Source organism: Pan troglodytes, chromosome 10 (genome assembly GCF_028858775.2).
Source record: "Pan troglodytes isolate AG18354 chromosome 10, NHGRI_mPanTro3-v2.0_pri, whole genome shotgun sequence".
In the NCBI taxonomy this organism is placed as follows: domain Eukaryota; kingdom Metazoa; phylum Chordata; class Mammalia; order Primates; family Hominidae; genus Pan; species Pan troglodytes.
This window is the reverse complement of record NC_072408.2, coordinates 62,646,222-62,669,946: the sequence shown is the minus strand read 5'-3', so window position 1 is coordinate 62,669,946 and position 23,725 is coordinate 62,646,222. Positions and strand designations below refer to the sequence as shown.

The following is a 23,725-nucleotide window of genomic DNA, read 5'->3' as shown; positions in this document are numbered from 1 at the left end:
TCATGTCTTATTGTTTTTATAATTTAGTCAGTATCTTTTTTTCAATATAAAAGCTGGGCCTGGTGGCTCATGCCTGTAATTCTAGCACTTTGGGAGGCTGAGGCAGGAGGATTGCTTGAGGCCAGGAGTTTGAGACCAGCTGGGCAACATAGTGAGACCCTGTCTCTACAAATGATAAAAAAATTTAGCTGGGTGTTGTGGTATGTGCCTGTGGTTCTAGCTTTTTGGGAGGCTGAGGTGGGAGAGAATCACTTGAACCCTGGTGGTCAAGGCTGCAGTGAGCCATGATTATACCACTGCATTCCAGCCTGGGTGACAAAGCAAGACCTCATCTTGGGGAAAAAAAAATAAGGAGGAAGAAAACATGTAATTGTTAGATACAATTGCAATACTCTGTTTATTAGTTATTAAAACATAACTTTTATTAGACTCTCAAAGTGTCCATGACTCAAAGGAATTTAATTACTATTTTATAATGTTTGTTCTATTATAAACAAATTAAAATTTGTCTTTCATTAATTTGCAGAACATTCTGTTAGACTATTTGCTCTCCTCTGAGAAGAATCCTTCCCCTGTAGCCATCCAAGGAGGAGACTATTGGACACCACTCCCGTATCCTGGGCCAGGAGGGACGTTTGGCACTCTCTGTCTTCCCAGTTGCGCTTCTACACTATTCCGTTTTCCCTCAAATGCATAAGTCCTGCTCTTCTGAGTCACCACCGTCCAGCTCTATCACCCCCCACAGCATTTTCTTTGCTATCACAAGGCCTATTATTCTTTCCTCAACATTTGCTGGAGGCTTTGGAGCCCAGTTCACAGCCTTCTCCACCTCCTATTCATATACCTCATCAAAATGATTACCTCACAGTTCCTAGACTTCCCCACAGTCCCTGACTTTCATCTCTTCCATACATCAGCCACTCACTTCCATGGTCACACAGAGCCTGTGTTCACTCAGAGACATGTTGCCTCTGAAAACATAAACTCAGCAATGTCAGGCTCTGAACATAGTTTCCCGTTCTCCCTGCTCTTCCTCCCTCCCTCCTACCATGTTTCTCTTCAGCCTCATCAAGAACTTTAGTTCCTTTACCTAACCTTCATTCCTTACACCTCAAGTTATCAATTCTCTCCTGTCTTAAATTTCTTATTTAGACTATGGTGCATGAACCATCACATTAAATATTATCTTTCCAGGCTGGGCACTATGGCTGAAGCCTGTAATCCCAGCACTTTGGGAGGCAGAGGAAGGCAGATCACCTGAGGTCAGGAGTTCGAGACCAGCCTGGCCAACATGGTGAAACTCCGTCTCTACTAAAAATACAAAAAATTAGCTGAGCATGGTGGTGGGCGCCTGTAATCTCAGCTACTTGGGAGGCTGAGGTAGGAGAATCACTTGAACCCAGGAGGCGGAGGTTGCAGTGAGCTGAGATCGTGCCACTGGACTCCACCCTAGGCGACAGAGTGAGACTCTGTCTTAAAAAAAAAAAAAATTCCAATAATCTCAACAATCTTGTCAGTCTGGTTTATTTTTCTCTCACCCATCAAAACTGCAATATACGGTTCATTTAACTTTTTTCTTTTCTGATTTTATACTTGTCTACCAAATATTGCTAGGGCGAACAATGCATTTGCAGAAGAACCAATCTGCAAATTATGGCCTCCAATCTCTACAAGGAACTCAATGTTGCTAGTAAACTTGTTGTCTCTTAAACACCAGTGGGGGTTTCAAAGCCTTACACCAGAATCACCCTTGTAAAATTTAATCTGATTACATTCCACACCTCAGATTTAAACCCTTTCATGACTCTCCATCACCTTCCGAATGATGTTCAAACATCTTAGTATGGCTCATACAGTCCTCTGTAGCCTGACATTTTCTTTCATTTCCTTCCTTACCACTACTCCCTAATTCTCTATTTTACAACTCTCCTAAACTGCCTATCTCTCCTACTAGACCATTCATTAGCCTCTTGAAAGAACGTATCTTATCCATCTTTTCTCCACCTCAGTGCCTTGTATGGTACCTTGCACATGATAGGTCCTATACAAATGTTTACTGACCTGAATTGTATAAATAATATGCTATCAAGTTTCCCTGAAGATTTATCATCTCAGAAGGTACTTGAAAACAAGATGGGGAATCAAATAAAGTCACAGAATATTTCTTAAAATTTTTGTTTTCTTTTAAAACATGAGAATTTCTTGAGAATTAAAATCTCGCTTTATAGATACATCATACTATACTATTTAATGATATATGCTGAGATATAATAAAGAGCATTAACGTTTTCATGTTAATTTGTAAGAACAATCATTGAAAACATGTGACTCTAGATGAGGTCTGATTCCTTAAATGCTGTTTGCTCAGCTTGGCGACAGCATGGCAAAATTTCACTAATTCCGATTTGCTGAGGGAAATGAGAATGCCTGAAGTAGGATGACCTTTAGAATTTGCTCCATAAGGAAAATAAGCAATGAGTGCTACCAAATAGAGATTCTGTATTCTAGCTTTTGTAAGTATGTGAGAATGACTGTTAATTCGCTGGTCAACTGTTTGCAAATAACACATCTAATTCATATTGCCTTGATCATTAATGAGGTTGAAAAATGTTTTCAAATGTTTATTGGCCTTTAAAAAAAATTTCAACTTTTAGATTCAGAGGGTAGATGTGCAGGTTTGTGACATGGGTATACTGTGTGATGCTAAGGTTTGTGATATGAATAATCCCGTCACCCAGGTAGTAAGCATAGTACACAAGAGTTAGTTTTTCATCCCTTTCCCCCTCCTTCTCTCCCTCTTCTTGTAGTCCCCAGTGTCTATTGTTGCCATCTTTATGTCCATGAGTAACCATAGTTTAACTCCCACGTATAAGTGGGAGAATATGTGGTATTTGTTTTTCTGTACCTGCATTAATTCACTTAGGATAATGGCTTCCAGATGCATCCATGTTGCTGCAAAGGACATGATTTTACTCTTTTTTATGGCTGCATATCATTGCAGGGTGCATATGTACCACATTTTCTTTATCCAATCCACTACGGATGGGCACCCTGGTGGATTCCATGACTTTGCTACTGTGAATAGCATGGTGATGAACATATGAGTGCACGTGTCTTCTTGGTAGAATAATTTATTTTCCTTTGGATATCTACTCAGTAATGGGATTGCTGGGTGGAATGGTAGCTCTGTTTTAAGTTCTCTGAGAAACCTCCCAACTGCCTTCCACAGTGGCTGAACTAATTTATATTCCCACCAATAGTATGTAAGTGTTCCCTTCTCTCCAAAGCCTCACCAGCATCTGTTGTTTTTTGACTTTTTAATAATAGCCATTCTAAGTGGTATGAGATGGCATCTCACTGTAGTTTTGATTTGATAATTAATGATGATTAGTGATGATGAGCGTTTTTTCATGTTTGTTGGCCACTGGTAATGTCTTTTTTTTGAGAAATGTCTGTTCATGTCTTTGGCTCCCTTTTTAAATGGGGTTATTTAGTTTTTGCTTGCTGAATTTTTTAAGTTCCTTACAGATTCTGGATTTAAACCTTTACCAGATACATACTTTGTGAACATTTTCTCCCATTCTGTAGGTTGTCTGTTTACTCTGTTGATAGTTTATTTTGCTGTGCAGAAGCTCTTTAGCTTAATTAGGTCCCAGAATAGACAACCCAGCAATGAAGCTCCACACCTACAGCCATCTGGTCTTTGACAAAGTTGACAAAAATAAGCAATGGGGAAAGGACTCCCTATTCAATAAATGGTGCTGGGATAACTGGCTAGTCATATGCAGAAGAACAAAACTGAACCTCTACCTTTCACTATATATAAAAATTAATTCAAGATGGATTTAAGATTTAAACGTTAAGACCTCAAAATGTAAGACTCCTAGAAGAAAACCTGCGAAACACCATTCTGGACATTGGCCATGGGAAAGAATTTATAACTGTTGGCTATTTCAATGTTATCTTTCGTCTATTAAGTCTCTTGTCCATTTATTTTTCTATTGGGCTGTCCATGTCTTGTTTATGTATTGTTACCTCAACTCTTCTATATTTTCTGGATACCCACGTTTGTTACTTATACATGTTGCAAAAATCTTTTCCCATTCTGTGGTTTGCCTTTTTAATGTCTTAACATGTCTTTTGATAGCATAAGTTATTAATTTAGTCAATTTATCAAATATTTACTTTAAGGCTAGTCCTTTTTGTGTCCATTTTAATGAAGTCTTTCCCTGTTCCAGGTCATGAAGATATTCTTCCATGTAATTGTTTAGCATCTTTATTGTTTTACCTTTCATATTTAGGTTTCATTCCTGTTGGTATTTATTTTTGGGTAAGGTATGCGGTAGTGGGGAAGATCCCAACCCCCGGGTCACAGTACCAGTCCGTGGACTGTTAGGAACCCGCCGCACAGCAGAAAGTGAGCAGTGAGCGAGTATTATTAGTGCTTGAGCTCCACTTCCTGTCAGATCCGCAGTGACATTAGATTCTCATGGGGGCGTGAACCCTATTGTGAACCGCACATGAGGGATCTAGGCTGTGTGCTCCTTATAAGAATCTAATTGATCTAAGGTGGAACAGTTTCATACTGAAACTATCTCTCCCCAGCCTAGTCTGTGAAAAAACTGTCTTCCATGAAACCAGTCCCTGGTGCCAAAAAGGTTGGGGGCCGCTGAGGGAATATGTTTCATTTTTTTCTGATCGATATTAAATAAAGGGCTTTTAAGACTGTTTATTTCAGGCTGGGTGCAGTGGCTCACGCCTGTCCCCAGCACTTTGGGAGACTGAAGTGGGCAGATCACTTGAAGTCAGGAGTTCGAGACCAGCCTGGCTGACATGGTGAAACCCGTCTCTACTATAAATACAGAAATTAGTTGGGAGTGGTGGCACATGCCTGTAATCCCAACTACTCGAGAGGCTGAGGCACGAGAATTACTTGAACCCAGGAGACAGATGTTGCAGTGAGCCGAGACTGCGCCACTGCACTCCAGCCTGGGCAACAGAATGAGACTCTGTCTCAAAAACAAAAAAACCCCAAAAAAACCCAAAACTTTATTTCAATGACTTTTAACTTTTACTATACAATGTTTAATCTTTTAATTTATATTATATTTAAAAGCTTGCTAAATAAGTAAATTTTATTATTCCATTCTTTTGCTACTAGAGTGACCATTATAACTGAACTAATAAAGCTTAAACTAACATACTTTTACTAACTAGAAATTCTGTCATAATTCTGTATGTAAATTATATAATCTGTCTTTTAGGAACCTATTTATTTCAGCTTGGGTTCTTTGCCACGTAAGGTATACGGTCATTAATTGCTCAGTGCTATCTCAGTTACGATCACATGGCCAATGGACTTGATATTTTCTGGTACTATGTGTATGACCTAATTTTCATGTTTTCCTATTCAATGATTCCTTGTTTGAAATTAAAAAGCCAGAGATCTTTATCACAGCATCTAAGCATACAAAAGTAGGAAAAGTATTATTAAAAAAACACATATGTCAAAATTTTAAAAAGCATCCCGTAACTTAAAAGAATAAAGGGAGGCTGAGTGCGGTGGCTCACACCTATAATCCCAGCACTCTGGGAGGCTGAGGCTGGTGGATCACCTGAGGTCAGGAGTTTGAGACCAGCCTGGCCAACATGGTGAAACCTCATCTCTACTAAAAATACAAAAATTAGCTGGGCGTGGTGGCGGGTACCTGTAATCCCAGCTACTTGGGAGGCTGAGGCAGGAGAATTGCTTGAACCTGGGAGGCAGAAGTTGCAGTGAGCCAAGATTGTGCCACTGGACTCCAGCCTGGGCAACAGAGTGAGATTCTGCCTCAAAATAAATAAAATAAAATAAAATAAAGGGGCTTCATATTTGTCCCATGCTGCTAATGATTTTCTCTTATAAATCTCCAATCAAGTCCAATTCTAACAACCTTGGGTATGAATCAGTATCAGTTTAGTGTAAGCTTCCCTTTAGGGATGGCCTATTAGGCCCCTTAGGTATGACTTGGGCCCTTTATGGACCTGGTACCTTAAATTTTTCCTAGTACTTTAAATTTCTGTTTTTCATCCCAGTAAGACTATTACCCAACACAGGGATTTGTCTTATTTACTGCTGTGTAACCTACACCATAACTGCTAGTGTCTGTTATGTAATATGCTCAAAAGAATGTTTGTTCAGCAAATGAATGTAGGAACTACGTAATACACTAATATTGAGAGATTAAGTGGCATAAATATCCCTGTATCCTCAGAAAAATGAGAGCACCCCTGGTCTGGATTCTGTGGGAGGCTCTTGGAATGGAAGAGGCTAAAATCCAAGCTTAAAGGGTTAGCTTATATTGAACTAGACTCAGACCACAGCAAGCTTACACACACACACACGCACACACACACACCCCCCCCCCATTTAATTTTCTTTTATGTTAGCTGGGAATTAATAAGAGGGCTTCTATAGTTTAGCAAAGTAAGAGAAATGGTTTTGGGAAACCTAGCATAGGAAAATGGGGAATAACGTGATTCATTAGTGTCCCTGTGTCATTAAGGGCTCCCTGGTAGTTCCCAGTTTCTTTCTCAATGTACATTTTGCAGAAAGCCAAACAGATGAAAGTTTGGTTGCATTCTTAACCACAATGCTAAGGTAAGAGAAATATTGGTTTTAGCATTTCACAATTTTATTCAGAGAACAAGCTTCTGTGTAAACACACATATTAAAGAATAAATATGGTTTCTCAAGTAAAACATAAATATTTTTTGCTACTTACAATAGTACTTTTCTCTATAGAGATAATTGGAGACTAGACAGACAATGAGCTATTTGGGGGGAGTTTATTCTAATCGTTTCATGACCAAGGCAAAGAATACAAGCTTAGTTTAAATCATTAAATACTTACAGAATACCTTAATATATAGGAAGGGTATAAAATACATGGGGAAGGGAATAACCTTTTACTATTTTAATTATTTTGACTTTGCTGCTATAAAGTAAGTGCATCTGGAAAGAGGATCAGCTCTTTATTTTGTAGTTGAATTTCTGGGACACAAAAGCACAGATGGCCTTTCCAACTCCACACTGCAGTAGACATCTGCTGTTGTTTTTGCCTTCCCAGCATTTATTCCTCCTTCCTTTGGTAGTAACAGTCTCATTTTCCATTAGGGAGCACTCCTTTACCATTTCAGCCCATGTGGTACAAGTGGCAGTGGCCCTCATCCAATCAAACCCATGCCCTGGAAGTGCACATCTGGGCATATGATCCAGACTTGGCCAATTAGAACATCATAGCCTTATAGACACAGGTATTGGTTCGGAAATGGGCAACAGGCCCAAGCCAGCCCGTGAGACATATTCTCCAACTTCTTAACAACACTATTGGGAAAATGGTAGTTTGTTTCTTGTGGGGGACACATTGGGCTGATAAAACGTGAACCTGAAATAATTCATGGCTGTCTTTGTTACCCTATGGAGAGAGCCTTTGAGAACAAACCCAGCAGAGGAAAATCAAGCCCGGAGATGAAGAAAGTCAACTGTAATCACTGGTGCACCTAAGTCCAGTCATGACAGAAAGAAGGCCCACCCCGGAGTTTTCAGTGCCATAAGCCAAAAATTTCCTCTTTTTTGCTTAAACCAGCTTGAGGCAGGATTCTGAGATCTGTAACTGAAAGAGTACTGACTTGACTTGTCAGTCAAGCAGCCTGACTTGACTTTGCATAAGCTGAGACCGAAGCCCTCTGTAATTTCTGAGAATTGTCTTTACTAAAATAAGAAACCTTTTTCTCTTCCCTCACTGTTTCATCTCTGAATTGAATGTAGGTATGTCTACAATATCATTATTTTAAAAAGTAGGAAATCAGGCCCAATACTCACTGGTCCACTTCCGGCCGTGAGGTTCTGCAGAGCTCCTAAGGATGCTTCTTGTGTGTAGTTGCGGACACTTTTGGCGATCAAGGACAGATACATCCTTATAACAATGGAGTGCCACAGCCACTCCACGCCCTTGGGGTTGCTCTTTTCCTCCGGCATCGGCACGTCCTGGTATTGCTGACCACACACAAAAGGAATCCAGAATTAATGCATGTCAGGTGATGGCTATAATTTCACACTCAAACCAGGAGACCAGAAATACTGTCTAGAAAGGCTCATAATTTGCATAAGAAGCCCTTGAAATAGAAATTTTAAAAGCAAATATATATAATTTCTAATCACTTAACTTTTAGCCCATAACGATTATTTCTTCCTAATAACACTCCACACCCCTAACTTGATATTTCTCCCAGTGAGAGAAAATTCAGAGAATTAAGCATAGGTCATTCTAGAATGGTTTTCAGGCTGCTGTTGAGCTAAAAGCTAAATTAGTCACAACTACCCTGTAGATAAGAAAAACAGGCCTGTTCCCTCAGAGTCTTGTGAAAGTGTCCAGGATAGCACCAGGGTTCTAAATTTACCAGCCGGTCTCCACAAATACCACGATACTCAGAGAAGGAGGGGAGGTTACATTCTTTTAGTTTTCATATCAGTATGGAAATAAATATGTATTCCTTCCTATGAGGTTTGCTTTTAGTATGTCCAAAGTTTGTTTTTAGAAGGCCAAATATCAGGGCCGACTTTAATAAAAACAATTTATATACAATTAGCTATGCTGCATTAAGCTTATTTCCTAACCTATAAGGCATAAAGCAGTACGGTTCATGGGTAGCAGTGAAAATCTGGAGCCAGACTGCCTGGCATTGTATTCAATCTCTTCCACTTATTTGCTGAATTATTCCAGGAAAATTAATCTTACTGTGTCTCTGTTTCCTCACTGGTAAATGAGGGTATTAATAATACACACTTCAAAAGGTTAATGTAAGAATTAAAATAACTTAAAATAGTGCCGATATATACCAAGTACTTAGACATACACATATACACAAACACACACTCTCTCTCATTCTCTCCCTTTCTCATTCTTTCAAAAACTTCCCAATATACCTCTTTTACTTTCCTGCTTCGACTGCCAAAACATCCAATACTTTTGTTGTTGTCAGTCTGGATATTCCGGTTTTGAATATAGATATTCTGGGAATATTTCTCCGGGAGCTCTGCCTCCAGCTGGTAGGAGAGGTTATGAAGAATGCACACACAATTCTCCGTGGCCTGAGAAAACAGGACAAGAATATTGATCGTATACATATAGATATCCTTGCAGGTGTGATATCACAGGACACAGGCTTTAGCTCTTACAAGGTTTACCAGATGCAACTGGGTGTGCTTAAACTGCGGGTTGCCTGGGGGAAATGCAATGAGTATGGCTAGAAAAGCTAAGGTTTTCATGAACAGTCAGGAGTACAATGCTAAGAAGTAGAGGCTGAGTCTTTTTAGTTTACTTTCTAAAGAGTGTGTCCAGAACAACTGTATAGCTTAGATACGTAACTTACTAGCCATGTTGAGCTGGAGAAGGGGAGGAGATACTGTTTATAGGGACCAACTAGGAGGCTATTGCAATAATCGGCATGAAAGATGCACAATGTAGGAAAACATTAGAAGCATTAGAGGGAAGTGTAAGAACTGAAAGCCTTTTCAGAGGTAGACAGCACACAATTACTCAGATTTCCATCTTCTTTTGGTGGATGGTGATGATTATTAAGAAGGATTATAGGCCAGGTGCTGTGGCTCACGCCTGTAATCCCAGCACTTTGGGAGGCTGAGGTGATGGATCACCTGAGGTCAGGAGTTCAAGACCAGGCTGGCCAACATGGCAAAACCCTGTCTCTACTAAAAATACAAAAAAAATTAGCTGGGCATGGTGGCACACACCTGTAATCCCAGTTACTTGGGAAGCTGAGGCAGGAGAATTGCTTGAACCCAGGAGGCAGTGGTTGCAGTGAGCTGAGATCGCACCACTGCACTCCAGCCTGGGCTGGGTGATGAAGCTAGACTCTGCCTCCAAAAAAAAAAAAAAAAAAAAGAAGGATTATAAAAAGATTGGGAATGAAAAAAGAGATACATTAAAATTCATTGCTGAACATGTAGCATTTGGGCTCCTTTCAAATATCCACATAGTGCGGTTAGACAGACAGACATTGGAGCCTGGAAAATAGAAAAATAAGGCAATAGGTTTTAATATTTCTTTTTTTTTTTGAGACAGAGTCTTGCTCTGTCGCCCACGCTGGAGTGCAGTGGCGCAATCTCTGCTCACTGCAAGCTCTGGGGTTCATGCCATTCTCCTGCCTCAGCCTCCTGAGTAGCTGGAACTACAGGTGCCCGCCACCACGCCCGGCTATATTTTTTGTATTTTTAGTAGAGACGGGGTTTCACCATGTTATCCAGGATGGTCTCAATCTCCTGATCTCGTGATCTGCCTGCCTCAGCCTCCCAAAGTGCTGGGATTACAGGCGTGAGCCACCACGCCTGGCCTAGGTTTTAATATTTCTAAGGATGAATGGAAGATCTTAGGCTCAGTAAATGAATCAGTGAATAAACCTAAAACCAAGCGGCTATCTTAAGAATATTCTGAAGCATCTTAGTAAGACAAAACAGGATATTTATCTCTTGAATTACCTTGTCATCTGGCTGGTAATCTGCAATGGTTCCTCTGACATAATGGACCAGTGAGTCAATGAGTCCGTCACATCTTCTCATCGCTTTTCTCCCATCAGGGCCAGCAGAACTCATGTTTCTATCAGAAAAAACAAAAAACAAAAAAGTAAGTCTAGGCTGTGTATCCAACAGGTCTTTGTTTTGAAGTTTTACTTGATGCTTCTTCCAGGTGTTTGGAAACTGGAAAATTTGTAAAAGTGTGGCAGACTTGCCCAGTCAACAAATCATTGACTGCTTAATAGATCAACTATGAACACACTTTCTAAATATTTCCAAACAACACGTAATCGTGTCATAAGTCTTCTACTTCACTCCAAGTACCATGATCAAAACATTATTTACTTAATCTTCACTCCATTTTGAGTGTGGATATGAGGCAAATGTTTTTGCAACTACAACAGGAGCAAACGGCACATTAGACATTATAATATACTGGATGCCAAGTCCCAATTTGCCCCATGTTTTAACTTTAAGTAACTTAAAGTTGCTCTGGGCCTCAGTTTCCTCACTTGTAAAGACAGTGTGTTGGACTACATTCTTTGTGGTTTTCTAAATTTCAGTATAAACTGTTATTGACAAATATTAAATCAGATGCTCTAAAATGCGATTATTTTATCATTAAAATGGCAGAGAGATGTTACAGAAAACATGAAAGAGTTTGCAGTGTGTAAGGCTTCGGTCAAAAGTATGACCTATAAATATCTTTACACTTAGTCTATTTCTAATATTGCTAAGTCATGACACCTTTCTATAAACAGTAACTAAACCTATAATTGGAAGTTGTTTACTGATAGAGAAATGAAACTTATCAAATACAGGAAAGCAATGCATTTGGGGATTACAGCGCAGATTCAGATCATGTTTATAGTCTGGTATTATTGTTACTACCTTCCTTTAGATTAAGTTTTTCTTACTAGCATTAACTACTTAAAAAAATATTTTTTTTTCCAAAAATGTCAATACCTCAGTCAACAAGAATGACAAAAAATAGGGCCTTCCGGTTTTAAGAACTTGAGAGTCACCTCTATTCCCAACTTTAATTGCTAAGAACTGTCCCTATAAAATGTATCAGATCAGTTTCTTTTTTTTTTTTTTTTTTTTTTGAGACGGAGTCTCACTCTGTCACCAGGGCTGGAGTGCAGTGGCGCGATCTCGGCTCACTGTAACCTCCGCCTCCCGGGTTCAAGCGATTCTCCTGCCTCAGCCTCCTGAGTAGCTGGGACTACAGGCGTGCGTCACTACGCCCAGCTAATTTTTGTATTTTTAGTAGAGACGGGATTTCACCATGTTGGTTGGCCAGGATGGTCTTTATCTCTTGACTTTGTAAACCGCCCGCCTTGGCCTCCCAAAGTGCTGGGATTACAGGCATGAGCTACCACGCCGGGCCCAGATCAGTTTCTTTTACTGGTAGGTAGAATATCCAAAATATGTTCAGGACTTTTTCTTTATAATGTGTTAGTGTCATTCTGAACATCAAAAAGAACTGCAACTTTGAGACGGTTTTGAGCCTTACTTTCTTCATCTTTAAAATAATATAGGCCAGAAGCTGTGGCTCATGCCTGTAATCCCAGCATTCTGGGAGGCTAAGGCAGGAGGACTGCTTGAGCCCAGGAGTTTAAGACCAGCCTGGGCAACATGGCTAAACCCTGTCTCTATGAAAAAATACAAAAAATTAGCTAGGCATGGTGGCATGTGCCTGTAGTCCCAGCTACCTGGGAGACTGAGGAAGAAGATTGCTTGAGCCTGGAGGTTGAGGCTGCAGTGAGCATTACTACACTCCAGCCTGGGTGACACAGCAAGACCCTGTCTAAAAAATTAACAAAATAAAGTAATATAATATAAGTGATTTCCAAAAGGCCTTCTGCCTCAAAATACTGCCTTCAGTGCATATTTGTCAAAGAAACAAAGGTGCCTAAGCATTACATCAAGAACTAAAGGTGGCTGGGTGTGGTGGCTTACACCTGTAATTCCAGCACTTTGGGAGGCCGAGGCGGGCGGATCATGAGGTCAGGAGATCAAGACCATCTGGCTAACATGGTGAAAACCCGTCTCTACTAAAAGTACCAAACAAAATTAGCCAGGCGTGGTGGTGGGCGCCTGTATTCCCAGCTACTCGGGAAGCTGAGGCAGGAGAATGGTGTGAACTTAGAAGGTGGAGCTTGCAGTGAGCCAAGATCGTGCCACTGCACTCCAGCCCGGGTGACAAAGCTAGACACCGTCTCAAAAAAAAAAAAAAACTAAAGGGAATGAGAGGAAGATGCACAATATTATACCTTGCTTTCATGGAGATCATATCTATACGTTGAACTTTGGAAACTGACAAAACCCGACTGTTCTAACCCTCAAAAATGGCAATTTCATGATTCAACGTGACAGTTGAGGAGATAACATACCTAAAACTAAGAATATGCTAACAATTTAATGGTTGCTGAATTGATACAATGAATTTTTTAACAAAATCTCTTCTGTGACTGATTCTCATTTGACCCTTCTACTTCCTTATTAATTTTTACTGTACCTGAAAAACTCGGACAGTTTGTTCATTAAAAAAAAAATGAATGGGTTCATAAGCTGGAAATAAAACAATTTTTTACTTAGCTTTTTTCAAAGAATGATCATTTCAACCAAGATCCTCTATCTACTTTGTGAGCCCTTTAAGAATCATGGGGATTCAGAAGCTTGACAGAAACTGAAAAAGCATCTTTTCCAGTCTCCTTATTTTATACATGAAAAACTAGAAGCCAAAAGTTTCCGTTACTTTTCCTGGTGACAGCAAATTAGTGGTAAAGTCAGGAAAAGAGGGCTGTTCTTTATTCTACACCCAGGGTGGCCCAGAACAGAGCAAATCCCATCTAGCATTCATTCAGTCTGCAAATACCATATGTCCCCAACTACATGATGTTATCATATGTTTAAAAGCTTCCCTTTGGCCTTTTCAACCTCTGGCCAGGATAAACGGCAGTAGTTTAAAATTGCTTTGACAAATCAAAAGGTCTTTCTTCCTGGCTAAGCCCACTACATACCTTGCAGATGGATGACTTAGCTTTGTTTAACTCCAGGGTGTTTATTTCGGGTTAGAATGGTAAGTCAAGTTGGCAGTACTGCCAGTTCACAAGTACTAACTGTTGTCTTGCTGTTTGGTATTATCCAGACTCTACTTGCTTGAAATGGGACTTATCAGGGGTTTCTGGCAGTTGATACTTTTGCTGACAGAAAGTGCATGGAACCCCATTGCTTTAGTATTTGCTCCTGCATATCAAAAATAGTTCCCACCTTACTCAACTACACAGAAATATGAATGATAAGGGCAGATTATTTTATACCACTGCATCCATGAATAGAAGTCATTAGACAGAAAGTAACTTGTTATTGCACCATTCCGAAAATAACCAATAACTATAGAAAATGATACATCCATCTTAAAATATTTTTTTTTAACAGCTAGTACTTAAGCTTGTGGGAATCAGAAAATTAACATGGCTACCTTTAGGCAGAATTGATCTTTTTTACAACGTATCTCTTGAATCATAAGAACTATTTATTGATTGGTTTCCCATACATTACCCAATGGTGGCTCAATAGAAAAATATCTCAAAACTGTAAGTGAAATATACTGAAACAATTACCTTATTGAAAATTAAAAGAGAATGAGCATACAAACATGGTAGTTACTCAATAAATAGTGCTTATTAAAGTTACCAATAGAATATATTAAAAACGTGTAATTTAGTGCCTGTCGTTTGCATTTGATTAAACGATGGGTTTATTTCCTCTGGTATAATCAAGCCTAAGTCTGAGTAAATATCTGCAGACCTTTAAGAAAACTAAAACTGTATACTGTTATATACTGAAATTTAAAAACAGGTCCTTGGGGGTTGAAGGCAAGGGGCCAGGGCCTTAGGAGAAGTACAGTGAGGAAGGAGACAAACTACTCTTCACATAAAGGCAGGAATTATTTGGAGTTCTTCACCTCCACTGGTCCCAAATGGGAAGACACCAGTTTGACTTGTGGCCAGTGCTTGATATCGGGAAGAATCTCTCCAGCAATGTGACTTGTAATGGGGGAAGAAATAGAATCTGGACCTCTGTGTGTCTCTGAAATGGTCACGGAGCTTCACATATTTAGGAGGATTCAGGTGTTTTATCAGAAAGCAAATCTGTGACTTTTCACTCCCTCTAGGACCTCTTATCTCACACATTCCTGAGTGTCACAATGAAAAAGAGAAAAGAAAACACAACACCCTGGACCTTGATAGAATTAAAAGAAAGAATGGTATGTTAATGGTTGAGATTAATGAGTGTGACTAAATCTTAGATTCATATGGTAAACCAAAGAATGGACAGTGACAAATGGAAAAAAACAGCTGCAATTTAGTGTTTGCACTAGACATTATGGTAGGCAACTTATAAATAGCATGATCTGTAATTTTCACAAAATTCCTGAAATCAGGGTACCCTAGAATTTCATTCTGGGAAATTCTGACCTGTGATTCTCATTTAAAATCAGAATTAACTGCTCTAACAGGATTGTTACAGGCTCTTCCATATAAGGTAGGATATAAAGTAGTTTGTCTGTGGCTATGTGCAGGGGTGCTGTCAAATATGCTTAATTGACCAGTGCTGAAAGGAAGTTTGTTACAACACAGAACATCCAAGCTTAGTGTACAGTGTGTGGTCAGCTGGCCTGAGGAAACAATGAGCTGAAGGAGATGGTTAAAGTAAAAGGCTACAGTTAGTTTCCAGGACATGAGAATGGCCGGGAACAATAACGTCTGAGTGCATCTTTTCAAGACACTTCACCACCATACAAAATAAATAACTTTAGGAGGCAGAAATTTTTTTTGTTTTGTTTTGTTTTTTTGAGATAGTCTCACTCTATCGTCCAGGCTGTAGTGCAGTGGTATGATCATGCCTCACTGCAGCCTCAACCTTCCAGGCTCAAGCAGTGCACCTATCTCAGCCATCTGAGTAGGTGCGACTATAGGCATGCACTGCCGAGCCCAGCTAATTTATTTTTTGTACAGACAGAGTCTATGTTGCCCAGGTTGGTCTTGAACTCTTCGCCTCATGTGATCCTCCAGCCTGGCCCCCAAAGTGCTGGGATTACAGGTGTAAGCCCCTGTGCCTGGCCCAGAAATTTCTTTATTTTTTATTTATTTTTTCTTTTTTTTTTTTTTGAGATAGAGTCTCACTCTGTTGCCCAGGCTGGAGTGTGGTGGCACAATCACAGCTCACTGCAGCCTTAACCTCCTAGGCTCAAGGGATCTTCCCACCTCAGCCTCCTGAGTAGCTGGGACTACAGGCGCATGTCACCATGCTCAGTGGATTTATTTTTTGTAGAGACAGGGTCTCATGGCATTGCCCAGGCTGGTTTCAAACTCCTGGTTTCTAGCAATCCTTCTGCAAAGTGCTGGGATTACAGATGTGAGCCACCGTGACCAGCCAAAATTTTGTTTTTTAAATGGGACTATTGCTACTTGATAATGGGTATGGTTTTTTAACTAACACACAGTTTATGTGCATGTATTGTATACAAGGCCTGGTGGCTGTGGGACCAGTCTTTTATTTTATTTTCTTTTTTTTGAGATGGAGTCTCACTGTGTTGCCCAGGCTGGAGTGCAGTGGCGAAATCTTGGCTCACTGCAACCTCCGTTGCCCAAGTTCAACGGGTTCTCCTTCCTCAGCCTCCTGAGTAGCTGGGATCACAAGTGTGTGCCACTGCGCCCAGCTAATTTTTGTATTTTTAGTAGAGACAGGGTTTCACCATGTTGGCCAGGCTACTCTCGAACTCTTGACCTCAGGTGATCCGCCTGCCTCAGCCTCCCAAAGTGCTGGGATTACAGGCGTAAACCACTGTACCTGGCCTGGGACCAGTCCTGAAGTTCTAATCAGCACTCTGAGATAGTGATCACCTCAATGGTTTTAAAAAATTATGCACGCATCACCAACAAGTATAGACTTCCTAATACTGTGTAATGTAAATTGTATGGTAAGACCCTAAGTGGTACCAGTCAGATAAACACTTGGTAGGCAAAGTTAGAGTCTATTCCAAGACTAAGTAGGTACTTGATGAGACATCGGCTGACATGGAAGCATCCTTCTTCCTCTTGTTATTTGAGATTTAGGCTTGGGCTTTTGTTTAACTCCCACCTGATACATATCAAACAGTTGGGCCTTGTCTGTGATTAACTAAGAGAAGCAGTACAGTCAGCTTGTGGTTGCACACAACAAAAGGGGAGCCTCATTTGAACTGGCAGAGAAAGAAAAACTCGATGCCAAAAGAAGGCTTGTCTGTTATTCTGAAGTCAACATTATTTCCCGAAGGTATCAGCAAACATCAGCCAAAGTCAGCTGTTCATTCTGCAAATAGAGAACATTGGGAGGTAGAACAAGGCCCTACAACCTACACATCTTGGTCCTACGGGGACAAGAAAAATTAATGGAACAAAGCTATGTTGTCATCTGTTCCACACCAAGAAACTAGAAGGTGGTAGAGGAGAAAATCTATCCTTAAAAATCCTTTAGCTCTGGCCAGGCATGGTGGCTCACGCCTGTAATCCCAGCACTTTGGGAGACCGAGGTGGGCAGATCACCTGAGGTCAGGAGTTCAAGACCAGCCTGGCCAACATGGTGAAACCCTGTCTCTATTAAAAATAAAAAAATTAGCTGGGTGTAGTAGCGCATGCCTGTAATCCCAGCTACTTGGGAGGCTGAGGCAGGAGAATCACTTGAACCTGGGAGGCAGAGGTTGCAGTGAGCCGAGATAGTGCCACTGCACTACAGCCTGGGCAACAGAGTGAGACTGCATCTAAAAAAAAAAAAAAATCCTTTAGCTCTAGCTCTGCTTTCCTGCATTTTCAGGTTTTCCAAAAGCATTCTGAATAGTTACTTCAGCCAGTAATCATCTGGCTGGTAGGCTACATTAATTTCCTCTCAATTAGCTAGAATATGTTAGGTAGGACAGAATCCCAAATTCCATTTAAAATTAATTATAAACACCAAACTGTAATTTTAAAAATATACCTAAGAGCTATTGCAACTTGAATAAGCATTCTTGACACGTAAAGGAGATGTTTGGAATGTCAGACCAGGAATAAGAAAGATGTTTAAGACCTAGAGTAGAATAATATGATGCTCAATCCATACCTCCAAGATAGGCACAGATTTTAACCACATAATAGTGACAAAATCATCAGTTGCTTTATCCTGATGTATCAGCCCACTCACTTTTTATAATAATGAATAAAAAAAATTTTAGCAGTCATTTTGATTATGATGATAGTCTTAAATTTTTTGGAATAAGACCTTGTGTCACAAAATACAGTTCATAAAACACCAATTTGAGCTATACACAGATATTTTTCTTTAAACATAAAGATGGTATTAAAAGTATCTGAGAAAGACATTCTTGTGAATTCTTCTTTCTGCCCAAGACTCAACTCATAAGCTAACCGATTAAGAAAGCCCAGCAAAAAGAGTCCACTTGATATAATGAGTAAAAATTAATCTTTTGTTTCCTTTCCTGATTTTTATTCCTCTGTATTGTTCCTATTCATGTATTTTCAGGCAGTCAATATTTATGCACTGATTGATAAGAATAAAGAGTCTCTTTAGCAAAGAGAAGTGTTACATAATTTCTGTAAAGTACAACTTTTAATCTGGACCAATCTGGTAAAGATATGAATAGGACAGTGGAAAATGATAGTCTGAAGAATAGGGACCTTTGTAAGGTGGTCAACTGGTTGTAGATGTGCTGCTTCAGCGTCTCAGTGAGACATGTACTCTTAAAAACACTGGGTTCAGGAAGACCATGGGTGACCAGGCAAGCATAGCCATATTTGTTTTGATTTTATTTGTTTGCTTTAACAACTTAAGAACTGTTGAGAGATTTCAAAATAATGGCCTAAAACCCTGAAGCTTAGTTCATAAAACAATCATTTTTAAAAATCAGGATCTTATTTACCCATTTAAATACCACTTCCACCTTTTAAATTTACTTAAAGAAAAAGCTGGCCAGGCGGGGTGGCTCCTGTAATCCCAGCACCTTGGGAGGCCAAGGCAGGTGGATCACGAGATCAGAAGATGGAGACTATCCTGGCCAACATGGTGAAACCCCGTCTCTACTAAAAATACAAAAAATTAGCTGGGCGTGGTGGTGCGCACCTGTAGTCCCAGCTACTCAGGAGGCTGAGGCAGGAGAACTGCTTGAACCCGGGAGGCGGAGGTTGCAGTGAGCCAAGATTGTGCCACTGCACTCCAGCCTGGTGACAGAATGAGAGTCTGTCTCAAAAAAAAAAAAAAAAAAGAAAAAAGAAAAAAAAGAAAAATTTACAAAGTAACTTAATTAATTAAACCATGTACTTATCTGTATATCTAAAGTAACCAACAGAAAATATGGTTATGACTGGTTATGATAGTATAACATTAGAAATATTGCCAATTCCATTATTTATTAACTTCATATTGCTTATATTTACACATGAAACATAAAGAGTTTAAATAATTAGCCAAATAACTGAGGCCGAAGTTGATGATTCAGTTGTCTTTCTATTTTTGGGAAAGCCAATCTCTGGGCTGAACTATCTAGATACTTTCATCAAGTTTCCATTTTGTTTGCACTATCTCATCTAGCATTACTCTTCTAGTTTTATGGTAAATTCTTCTCCACAAGTAAATGCATTTAGATTCTGATTTTCAATAGTAAGTTCTGGCCTCTTTTGGGGTCTACATCTTACAAAAAAGAAAAATAGCTATTTGATAGTCAAGAAAATTAGACCCTGATTTAATTATCTTCTTAATTATCTGGGACTACGCACAAGGCTAGATCAAATAAGTCATGAGTATTCAGAATAAGATATGGATGAGCAAAGGTAACTAGAATGAAAATGCATACAGGCCAGGCGCGCTGGCTCACACCTGTAGTCCCAGCACTTTGGGAGGCCAGGCAGGCGGATCATGAGGTCAGGAGTTTGAGACCAGCCTGGCCAATATGGTGAAACCCCATCTCTACTAAAAATATGAAAACCAGCTGGGCGAGGTGCCGTGCACCTGTAGTCCCAGCTACTCGGGAGGCTGAGACAGGAGAATTGCTTGAACCTGGGAGGCAGAGGTTGCAGTGACCTGAGATCATGCCACTGCACTCCAGCCTGGGTGACAGAGCAAGACTCTGTCTCAAAAAATAAATAAATAAATAATACAAAAAGAAAGAAAAGAAAATGCATAATCATGAAAATGTAGATGCAGTAAATTTCTAAAGTTTGGTACCAAGATATGCATTAAAAATTATATTTGGTATGTGGTTTTTTTGGTGTGTATGTGCTGGAGAAGACAGTTGTAACTGAATGCATTAAAAATGTACATGGAGACATTCATTTTCCAGAGAGTAGCTCATATTGATATTCCAAAACAACTTGCCCTTAACTCTGTGACTAATTAGAAACAAGACTGATAGTTATAGCCTTTCTTTCTAAAGGTACGGTTTGCTTCCTCTGACAACTCCCCACTCCAGCTAGATTTCCAGTGTAAGAGACAATGAAAATTTCTTTTAAGAATTTAAATAATTTTAAGTAATAAAATTTAATATATAAAAGGATATTATACATTCAAAACACATTTACTATACGATGACAGGTGGGAAAAAGTGAAGTTTATGCCATTTGTAGGAGAAATGCATTACAAATTGCTTTTCTTCTTTAACCAGCATACACAGGCATAAAATGCATTGAGAAAAAAGAATATGTTTTAAAATATGTAATGACAAATTCTGGGGAGGCCTTCACAAAGCAGACTGCACCTTTATCTTAAGGTGGCAATTTTATAAGCCTATCTCATAAGTGGACGGTCAAGAAACTATAGTAACTCAGGAAAGTGACTTTTTAGGGCTTTATGAATTCACATTTTAAATATGACTACAGTATTTAAGAATGTTGGTGATGACCTAATGATAGAATGATGAACTAAAGACTGAGAGGGACATTTAAACACCTACTCATCCTTTAACAGCTCTTTAAGTTTGACTTTCTCCAGAAAAAATTCCTAACTCCCAAGGCAAAGTTAGTGAAGCAACTTTCATCCCTCTCTTAAATCTCTTACCAAATGCATTGTCATGATCTCTTCAGGTGCCAGTTTCCTCCACAAAACCCAGAGTTCCTCCAGGGCAAAAATAGGTCCCATTCCCTTTTGAAATCTCAGAAATTTAAATAGTGGTTTGGATAGAGCAGGCCTTCAACAAGTACTCAAGGAATAACAATAGGGTTGGATAAGAGGGAGAATAAAGGCACACCAGTGGCAGAATACCAAGAAGGCTGGACTAGCTAGCTGTCATTCTCAAATTTCTGATAGCTGGTTCTACAATTGCGGAAGAGTCTTGGGGACTTAATTTCTTCACCTGAAGAATGAGGCCACTAACAGAAGCTCCCTAGATGTGTTTGTTTTTGACCTAAATGTTTTCCAAAACTTGACTCTCACTGCTCTTGGGGCAAGTGTTTTTTCCCTTCTCTAGTCTGATGAAGCCCCTACCATTCCTCATGGTCTTACACCTGCCCACTTAAGTGCCTACCTGAACTCTGAGGCATTTTAATTTATTACCTCTAAATTGCTTCCAGTTCTTGTCCTTTAAGAGAAGAAAGAAGACTAGGGGGGGGAGGAGGGAAGAAAGAAGAAAAGAAAGAGGAGGAAAGAAGCTATAAGAATAATATGCAGAAATGATGATAAAACTTTGGCAGCAATTTCAGACTTCTCCCGAATAATAATCATTGGTTTTATTGATGCTACATCCAGGGGTTTTCCAATCAGTGATGTAGAAAACAGAGTTAATAGTCAGGTCACACCAATTCCCTAGGAACTGATACTATGAGCCACAGTGTAAATTCACACTAAATTAAAAAAAAAAAAAGGGACTCACAATAGGGGTGTGTGTGTGTGTGTGTGTGTGTCTAGGAGGGTATGGAATCAAAGAAGACAGCCATTTCTTTTTTTTTTCTTTTTTTTTGAAGTAGAGTCTTGCTCTGTTGCCCGGACTGGAGTGCAGTGGCGTGACTTCGGCTCACTGCAAGCTCTGCCTCCTGGGTTCAAGCGATTCTCCTACCTCAGCCTCCCGAGTGGCCAGGATTACAGGTGCCCGCCACTACACCCAGCTAATTTTTTGTATTTTTAGTAGAGATGAGGTTTCACCATGTTGGGCAGGCTGCTCTTGAACTCCTGACTTCGTGATCCGCCTGCCTTGGCCTCCCAAAGTGCTGGGATTACAGGCATGAGCCACCGTGCCCGGCCTACTTTTGGGTAATTTAAAATTCTAAGCCTATTATATAAATGTTTTGGAATTTGAAATATTTGGAAGAGCAATCTGATAACTGCAATACATATTTTAACTAAGTTATACTTCTTACTCCAAGTAAATAAAGGATGCTGTGAAAAAAAAAAGAGATATTTTAGCAGCTTTTCTCCACTGAAGAAGAAAAAGAGGAAAAAAAGAAAAAGAGGAAAAAAAGAAAGAAAAAAAAGCAAGAAGAAAACATGCTGAAGTTTCCTTATACTGTCCAAGAAAACAAAGGAATTGTTTCTTCTTTGAAAAGGAATGTTTTAGAGAAATATGCCTGCACCTTAGTTATCTAGATTGTGATGTTAAAGTAGTCAACTAATGGAAATTCAATGCTAGCAGCGTGCTGATAAATGTTTAACAACCAGCTTTCTGGGGCTGGGGGAGGGGGACATGTCTGACTTATAGTGTTTACCAATTTCTTTCTTTCTTTGTTTTTAGAGATGGGTCCATTTAGCCCAGGCTGGACCTCTGGGCTCAAGCAATCCTCCTGCCTCAGCCTCCCAAGTTGTTGAGACTACTGGCACACACCACCATGCCTGGCTTGTGTTTGCCAGTTTCTTAGTAAAATACTCCCATCATGGCTAGTTTCAAGCTACCAACATGATGTCACTGAACATGGAATTATGCTGAAATGCCAAGAATCACTCTCACTTGCTGGCTCCAACACACTGGAGTGTACAATTTATTTTCCTCTCCTATCTTGGATTTTCCCACTCATTAAGCTAGTGTAGTATTACTTAAGAAAAAATTGGAAACTTACATGGGCACATGGTTATCCCTATTGCAAAATTTGCATCACCTTTAAGTGAGTGACTTCAATTGTGAAAAGTATGTAATTCCAAAGGGACCTAAAGACAGCACCGATGCCTGTGGTAAATGCTGTTGTGGGCACATGCTCATCCTAAAGACAAATGATCCGATACATCCTCAAGGTGGTGGACCTGACAGTGCTAGTCTTTTTTGAAGGATAAGTTATGCATGTTCTCTTAGATGAGTGATCTCACCATAGAAGCTTCAGATGGGCAGAACTGAAGTCACTAACACAAGTTCATTAGTTAAGCAAACATTTTATATGCAGAGCAGATTTACTCAGCACCATTGCCACATGCAGACCAGAAATGATCTCAATGTCAAGTCTAGTAAACGGAGAAAGTTCACTGTTGTATGCACAAGTTTTTCTCCAAAATGGACGGAAATAATTTACTATAGTAATCTAAATCAAACACAATGCCTGAAATACTACTCAATTTAGTTCACTGTCGGCTCTGAATACACTCTCGGCTCTGAAAATAACACCAATGAATTTGTGGCAATTAAGATATTCGGTAACGTTCATGATTTTTAAAAATATAGTTAAGATTAACTCTTACTAGAACCAGTCAACATCTGTCTTAAAATTTTTAAGAGTAAGCTGTAGACATAAATGAGCAACTACTCAGCAGATACCTCTATGTCCTGGAAATCAATGCTACGTGACTGCAGGTTCCATGGAGTTCTTTCCTTACATACTGACTCATATCCTGAATATTCTCCTAGTGGCCTTTCTATTCATTGTGACAACATTTACCCTGAAGTCGTCTACCATGCCATCTCCTACCTTGGAAAGGTGTCCCATTTCATATGCTTCATCTTTGTATCTTCTTTGATTATATGAAATGCAGGGCAGAGTTCTACATGCACAGAACTTCAAAAAGAACAACACCGAAATGCTGATACAGTGCCCATAATGACAACTGAATATGTCTGTAAATTGGCAATATCTGACCCTGTGATGTCTTGAGACTATGAGGGGCAGGGGCTTTATCCACAAAATCACAATCTGTGGACAT

General features: G+C 39.7%; 1 protein-coding gene across 2 annotated transcripts in view; it reads right to left on the bottom strand.

Moving 5' to 3' along the window:
• PKP2 (plakophilin 2) overlaps positions 1-23,725 on the bottom strand; it is a 105,640-nt gene that overhangs the window by 22,367 nt on the left and 59,548 nt on the right. For both annotated transcript variants that reach the window (XM_016923663.3, XM_054664359.2), the window contains exons 7-9: positions 10,538-10,655; positions 8,969-9,133; positions 7,865-8,038 (exon numbers count right to left, since the gene is read on the bottom strand). In XM_016923663.3, the coding sequence (XP_016779152.1) occupies positions 7,865-8,038; positions 8,969-9,133; positions 10,538-10,655 (457 nt within the window). The remainder of the gene's footprint in view (positions 1-7,864; positions 8,039-8,968; positions 9,134-10,537; positions 10,656-23,725) is intronic.